Source organism: Apis dorsata, unplaced genomic scaffold, assembly GCF_000469605.1.
Source record: "Apis dorsata unplaced genomic scaffold, Apis dorsata 1.3 scaffold_326, whole genome shotgun sequence".
Classification (NCBI taxonomy): Eukaryota; Metazoa; Arthropoda; class Insecta; order Hymenoptera; family Apidae; genus Apis; species Apis dorsata.
The window spans coordinates 641,870-648,983 of record NW_006263594.1 but is presented as its reverse complement, the minus strand read 5'-3'; the positions used below and the strand labels follow the sequence as shown (position 1 = coordinate 648,983).

General features: G+C 31.4%; 2 protein-coding genes across 3 annotated transcripts in view; one reads left to right on the top strand and one right to left on the bottom strand.

Annotated features, from left to right (window-relative positions):
* LOC102675172 (probable beta-hexosaminidase fdl) overlaps positions 1-3,812 on the bottom strand; it is a 33,526-nt gene extending 29,714 nt beyond the window's left edge. Inside the window, exons 1-2 of one of the 2 annotated variants that reach the window (XM_031511525.1) lie at positions 3,602-3,812; positions 3,335-3,465 (exon numbers count right to left, since the gene is read on the bottom strand). In XM_031511525.1, coding sequence (XP_031367385.1) covers positions 3,335-3,465; positions 3,602-3,650 — 180 coding nt within the window. In that variant the 5' untranslated portion in view covers positions 3,651-3,812. The remainder of the gene's footprint in view (positions 1-3,334; positions 3,466-3,601) is intronic. The other variant, XM_031511524.1, reaches the window with a different exon arrangement.
* A 708-nt stretch (positions 3,813-4,520) lies between these two features.
* Positions 4,521-6,831, top strand: LOC102675462 (Golgi resident protein GCP60). Its single transcript, XM_006617796.2, has 4 exons — positions 4,521-4,832; positions 5,120-6,174; positions 6,299-6,358; positions 6,432-6,831. Exons 1-4 carry the CDS (start codon positions 4,655-4,657, stop codon positions 6,531-6,533), a joined length of 1,395 nt encoding a protein of 464 aa, XP_006617859.1. The 5' UTR covers positions 4,521-4,654; the 3' UTR covers positions 6,534-6,831.
* The last annotated feature ends 283 nt before the right edge of the window (positions 6,832-7,114 follow it).

Below are 7,114 nucleotides of genomic sequence, written 5' to 3'. Positions count from 1 at the left end.
TCTCTCTCTCTCTCTCTCTCTCTCTCTCTCTCTCTCTCTCTCTCTCTCTCTCCTATGCGTTTTTTTCATCCTATCCAAATGCAAATTATTTCTTATTTCCATTTCGAATTTCTCGATAAATAATGATCGATCGATTCGATGTACTCGAGAGATAATGTAATAATTATTATTAACTATTCGAAACACGGAAAATTCTGCGATCCTTCTATTTCCGAGAATATTATTACATTCGTATCATTGATAAATTTAACAGGATGTACTATTTTAGCTCGACAGATAATTTTATATATTCCGTTTACTGTGTAAAAATTATTTTAAAATGAACGAATCATCGATCCCGGAATGTATATTGTTTAGTTACGAGTTTTTTAGAGAAACGAAGAGTTCTATTTTCTCGAGATTTTTCCGCAGGATACCCAACGAGAACTCGTTTTTCGACGATAGATAAAATCATAAGAAGCTATATATATATATATATCATTTTTCCTTTACGAATTTTCTACGTATTCAACGAGAAAGGAAGTCCAGTCTGGCCTAGTTTCCTCGAGCTTCCCTGTATCCACGTACGTGTATCTCGAACAATGTGAAAGGACTCGAACTGCTGATACAATGTCCACTATAGAACGAATTATAAAACGAAAAAAATAGAATCTTTTTTTTTAAATCTTATTTATTCCAAACTTATTCCTTGAGAAATGACAAAGAAAAAGAAAAAAAGATGATTATTCGAACGATGATCGAAACGATGATCAGAGATATCAAATATTTTTTTCTAGATTTCAAAGCCGATTTGAAAGACGAAAGAAAAGAACGAAATTCGATTTTTATCTTTATCGACAATAGATAAGGGAGAGAAAGTTTCATTTGAAGAAGAAAAGAAAAAAGAAAAAAAAAAAAAAAAAAAAAAAGAAAAAAAAAAAAAAAAAAAGAAAAAAAAAAAAAAAAAAAGAAAAAAAAAAAAAAAAAAAGAAAAAAAAAAAAAAAAAAAGAAAAAAAAAAAAAAAAAAAGAAAAAAAAAAAAAAAAAAAAAAAAAAAAAAAAAAAAGAAAGGAAGGAAGAAAGATAAATTTGTAGATAATCATGGCGCGTTAGTTGGTAAATGGAAGATGACTGGCCAGGGAGATCAAACTCGATTAAACGGGGCGAGCTATAGGTATATTCTGATGCTTGCCCTACAAAACTTGAGGACCTGGTTATGAAATACGCCCTCGGCTAAATATAGATATACCGATACCGACGAAAAGCTTGCAAATTGCAAACTTCTATCATTCCTTGTATTAAAGAGAATATATTACATAATATTACATATATAAAATATATAGATTGGTATTGAAGATAATAAAAACATGTTATTTTCATCGATTATTTTAAACCTTATAATTAGAATATAATATTCGATAGTTCGAATATTATACGAAAAAGAAATATGGAATTTTAATTTCAATTTTATTAGTCGTTAAAGAAGATGCCAATAATCGATGATGAATTTATCGATAATATTATTCTTTAGCGATAAAATTTCTCAAATAAAACGTTACAACAAGTTTGTTCCTGTTAGTGGTTTAATTTAATTTTAATTTAATTCTAATCTGGAACTAACCTAGATTTTGTACCACGTCTAAATTGAATTAACTATCACTTGTCGGTATCGTGTTATGAGTTTATTAATTAAATAATAATGAAAACATCGAAAAAAAAAGATGTATCGACGTCAGAATTGTTAAATAAACTTTGCGTTTCTTGCTCTAATAAGATAAGTTTGTTTTTCTCTCTTTTTTTTTTTTTATCTTCTCCTCTTAAAGTCCAATTCTATATTGCTCGGGAGAATTTAAAATGAAAAATTATTGAATAGTTTTTGAATTTTTAATCTCTTAAAATTATTCTGAATGAAATTACAACGAATCCACATTTTGATTCTTGTATTTTTACATTTTTTTCAAAAATGAACGATTTCTAAATTTTTAAAAATACCGTTTTAATTTTTAATTTTTACAAATACCGTTTCTTTTTTTTTTTTTAACTTTCCCTCCCTCCACAATTTCGTTTTCCATAGGATTTAAAGCGGTGTAAAATCATGAAATCGAGCAGATCAAATACATCGAATATCGAAACGATCGAAACGAACGTGCAAAATTCTAATTTCAACGCAGGCGTGGTAATATTAATCCGAGCCAAATGAAATTCGGCCGATCCGGCGTAATTACGTGCCTCGTAAATATTAACAAAGGATTCGTGTTCCTGGATTTCAATATGAAATACAATGAAATCGTTTTTAGAAAAACGAAAAACCACTGACTAGATGGAAGTAACAAGTTTCTGATGCTTCGTATCCTTTTTTTTTTTCCCTCCCCCTCGTTCTTTTTTGTCATTAACTCGAAAAATATTAGTTAATTTTTTTTCGAATAAATTTATTCGTCTCAAAAAGAGATAAAAATTTCGAAATTCGGTCGTTATTCTCTACAGACGTTATATAGAAAATAATTAAAAACGCAGCTTAATGATACATAGATGAAGAAACATGGAACGAGAAAATTGCTATTAAGAAATTACAAGATGATTAAAAACGGAATCTACAATTTTTATTCTAATAGAAACGTTAATGAGATAAAAAAAAAAAGATCAAAGAGAGGAAAAAACGAAGACAATGAGTTTAACAACCGTTGTGAATTCTGTATTTTCCACACCTCGTTTGGTGTGGAAAAATTAACAATTAATAAGAAATTGAAACGTTAAATGCCTTTGAAATGATGTAAAATAATACACAGTGTAAAAAGATACAAGAAACATATTTATGCACGTATATCAAGATTTCATTCGAATCTTTTGCAATAATTCTAAACAGATTAGCGTTCAATCACGTTGCATTTAAACATCGATTAGCGTCAAGCCTTTAAACCTTTAAAGGTCCGCAGATTTATTAAAGTGTCAGTGGCGACAGCGACTGCAATGCGAGTCGATCAATTCTTCCTTCGAAGCGATCGCGTCCCACTGAACCATCACGTCACGTTTTCTAGAGAATTTCTCGCACAGCATACTAGAGAGTCCTTTCCATTCACCTGTGTCCCTCAAAGTGTACACACCTAAGTGTCAATATACGGTGGTGTGGCATGTAAATATATTACGCTTTTGTAAGTATATGTACGCCGCACGGACAAGCGTTTGACTATAGTGCGACAAAACACAACAAACTAATAAAAACGGATCAACTAGGGGTTGACAGGACAAAAATCTGGCTGGTATACGAGGTCGAAAATCGATGCAGCGGGAGGAACGCGTAAAACGCGGCGTACCACGCGATTAAAACAATGCCGGATCATAAGAGTACTCACCTAACCTTGCTCTGCAGGATCGCTTCTCCGGTTGCTGTATCCGCGTTGTTCTCCCTACGAGGAAACTTCCATGTACCGGTTCCCCTCTTGATCGATCTCAGTTCAGTGTTTAGGGAATACCCTTCGATGTGTACACCTTTAGGGGAGGCATTGAGATGGAGAAACGTTCATGGATAACGGTATATCCCTGCCATGTCGAAAAAAACACGAAAAAGATCCACACAATTTGCCGCTCGCACGCGCGCGCGCGCTCACTAAGCTTTGCTACTCACAATCAGTGGCACACTGAAGCCGCTGAAGTGTACTTCGCCTCGCACGCATCTGTCCGCCAGGTCTGACGAGATCTCCCACGGAATCGAAAGCGTCCGTACGCTTTTGCCTCTCCCGCGCCTCTACATTACGCTTCGCACGCTGAAAGATAACCAACTCGCTACACTAACGAACTACACTCGCGACACTCGGTCGCCGACTAAACATGTTGCTCCCGAATTCAGAGACATCTGCAGATAGGGATTGGAACTAGTAGCATCGTCGGTGGATTTTAATTGAACCATCGACCGGTGAATGAGGACAAAGTATAACGGAATATATATATTCGTTAATTTTTATGTAGGTGAAATAGTGAGAGAAACTTGAAGGTCAAATTAATTATTTTAATCGGAAAACTATTCTTTTTTCATCCATAACATTATTACGATATTATGAAATTTTATTTTAAGAAAAAAAATATTAAGTAAAAATTAGTTCGTTACAGATATTTTATCTGTAAGAAGTTAATTATCTTTTTTTTTCTTTCAAATTTTAAAATATTTAAAATTTTAAGATTTTTTTCAATTTGATAGTAAGGGAGTAAAATAAATTTCAAATCATTGAAATTAATCGCGATTAAATTAATTTGAATTAACCGCGAAAATTTTATTTCGAATTAAAAATTGGATATTAAAAAAATCAACAGTTTAAAAATGAATTCTATGAACAATTTAATCTATTTCAATTCGAATTTTTTCCACTAATATTACGAAAAAAAGTTAAATCTATTTTTAAAAATCATTCTGTCTTCTATTAACTTCTAATCAGTGTAATTCGACGTTCTTAAGATACGGCAATTGATCTATATAAGAATTTGAATTATTAATATTGTATATATATGTATAAATGTTATTGTAAAAATAGTACTGTATGATGATATATTTGCGAATACAGTACTTTTCTCGTTGCATGATTTTCACAGAAATTTTAGAAATGTTTCCATTGCGGTGTACTGTCAAAAATAGAAGGTTAGGGCAGTTCTAACAACAGTGTTTGACGTGTCAGTGCAATTGCAAATGGCGGGCACCAATGGTGACATTTTCTCAATAGGAAAGAAAATCGAGAAATTGACGATATCAGGAGAGGAATCAACGAAAAACGAGGATGATAGCGAAAATGGAAAGAAGCTGGTACCTCGACTATGGGGTTTCGAAACTAAAGAATTATATAAAATTGCAGTTAATTTCTACAAAGGTAAATCAATTATATTGACAGTTTATTAGAATAGTTTCGTTATTCATTTCTTTAAATTAATATTAGAAAAATGACATGTCCCTATTTATACGCGTTATTGCATTGTTATATGATACATTGCTAACATATTAAAGTATTGAATACATGAGAATTTTACTAATGATTATTGTGTTGATTTTGTGTACTTGTATTTTCTTTTTATTGATTGCTAATAAGTAAATAAAAATTAATTATTTTAATATTGATGTAATTGATAATAATTTGTGTAAATTGTATGATAATTATAGAGAAGGAGGGTAAAGCTGTCCATTTGTCTTATGAAGACAAATTAAAACTAGTAGCTTTTACTCAGCAAGTAACACATGGGAAATGTACTGCAGAAAATGCACCACCTTTAGGTGTGTTGGATGTAATTGGAAAGGATAGACGCTTGGCATGGCAAAATCTAGGAGATATATCTAAGGAACAAGCAATGGAAGGATTTATAATTTTGTTAGATAAATTATGCCCATTATTTAGAACAGTTGTAGAAGCACAAAAAAGAGATATTGAGGAGAAATTACGACTGAAAAAAGAGGAAGAAGCAAAGAAATTAGAAGAAGAAAGAAGATTACAAGAATTAAATGAGCAAAAAAAGAAAGAGGAAGAAGCTAGATTAAAGGAAGAAATTCAGAGGAGACAAATTCAAGATGCCTTAAATCAACAAACGTATTATCAATTTAAAATGTATGCAGAACAACAATATCCTGGAAATCCAGAGCAACAAGGTGTACTAATAAGGCAGTTACAAGAACAACATTATCATCAATATATGCAACAATTGCGTCAAAACCAGTTACTCATAGAAGATCAAACCCCAGAAATGACCACTGCCACTATAGAAAATGCTGATAAGGAAGAACAGAAAGAAACAAGCGAAACAACTCAATTAAATGAGGAAGATTCTGATGACTTGCAAGATTATCCACCTATAGCTCCACCAGAAATGTGGACTAGAGGGGGTGTAGAAGAATTTAAAAATACTATTAGGAGAGAAGATAGCGATGCAGTTATTAAGGTTGGACATGGAGAAACAGTAACAGTTAGAGTACCAACACATGAAGATGGCTCTTATTTGTTTTGGGAATTTGCAACAGATAACTATGACATTGGTTTTGGAGTGTTCTTTGAGTGGTCAAAACCGGAAACCAATCAAGTATCAGTACATATTAGCGAGTCTGAGGATGAGGATGAGGAGGATGATGATTATGAAACAAGAGATGATTTAGAAAGTGGAATAGCAAATGGTTCGATTCCATCTGATTATAAACCATCGCCACCACCTACAAGTATGGTAGTACCTGTAAGTATATCTATGTATCACTATTTTCTCTTTTAATAGTATCCGGCATAATAAGATAAAAGAGAAATATAATTATTTCTATATTAATAATATTTTTTTTGCTATACATATAATGTTTTTATAGACTTTTAGGAGAGATTCGCAAGATGAAATCTATGCGGGAAGTCATAGATATCCAGGACAGGTAAATAATATTTTTCAAAAACATTCAAATCTTTGTAAATTATCATATGTTGTTATATATTTATTCGTTACAGGGTGTATATCTTCTTAAATTTGATAATTCATATTCACTTTGGCGAAGTAAAACGCTTTATTATCGAGTCTATTATACACAAAGTGGTTATGTGCAAAATTAGCTTTATTAAGAAAAGAAAAGCCACTGCAATTCACTGATCGTACAATTGTTGAGAACTAGCCTGATATGATGTTTTGCCGATATTGCTAGTCCGACTAAATGAAGAGTCCTATCTATTATTTCTGTTCACAAAACCAAGTGTTTGCAAAACGAAACAAATATACATTATTATAGTTATGTAAAGACACTTTATTGTTTAATGTGGCAAGCAAAATGGGCACAAGTATAAAAGAAAGGTTCCTATTCCCTTTCCTGTTGATGTTTGTAAAAATGAGGAAAAAAAAAAAAAACGAAATGTATAAAAAGTAAACCGATATATTAATGTCATATTCGATTGTACATTATGCCAGTAATATATCGGTGACTTCGTGCATAATAATTGTTTTCTTATGGTAAAGATTTTAATCTGTTTTTGTTATTATCTCACTCGTATCTGTATCTTATACTTTTATTAATATTATCCCACATTTTAGAAAAATACATTGAAATCAAAACATTTCAGTATTTTATTTTTCCTTGTCGTAATTTTTATATGTGAAAAATTAATCAAAAATTGCAAATACTTTGACGAAATAAATTTTT

Bases quoted from the DNA above. Each gene is read 5' to 3' on its own strand.
- LOC102675462 (XM_006617796.2), top strand. From the start codon at position 4,655: ATGGCGGGCACCAATGGTGACATTTTCTCAATAGGAAAGAAAATCGAG. The intron at 4,833-5,119 runs GTAAATCAATTA...TGATAATTATAG, and splicing joins TGCAGTTAATTTCTACAAAG to AGAAGGAGGGTAAAGCTGTC. The intron at 6,359-6,431 runs GTAAATAATATT...TATTCGTTACAG, and splicing joins GTCATAGATATCCAGGACAG to GGTGTATATCTTCTTAAATT.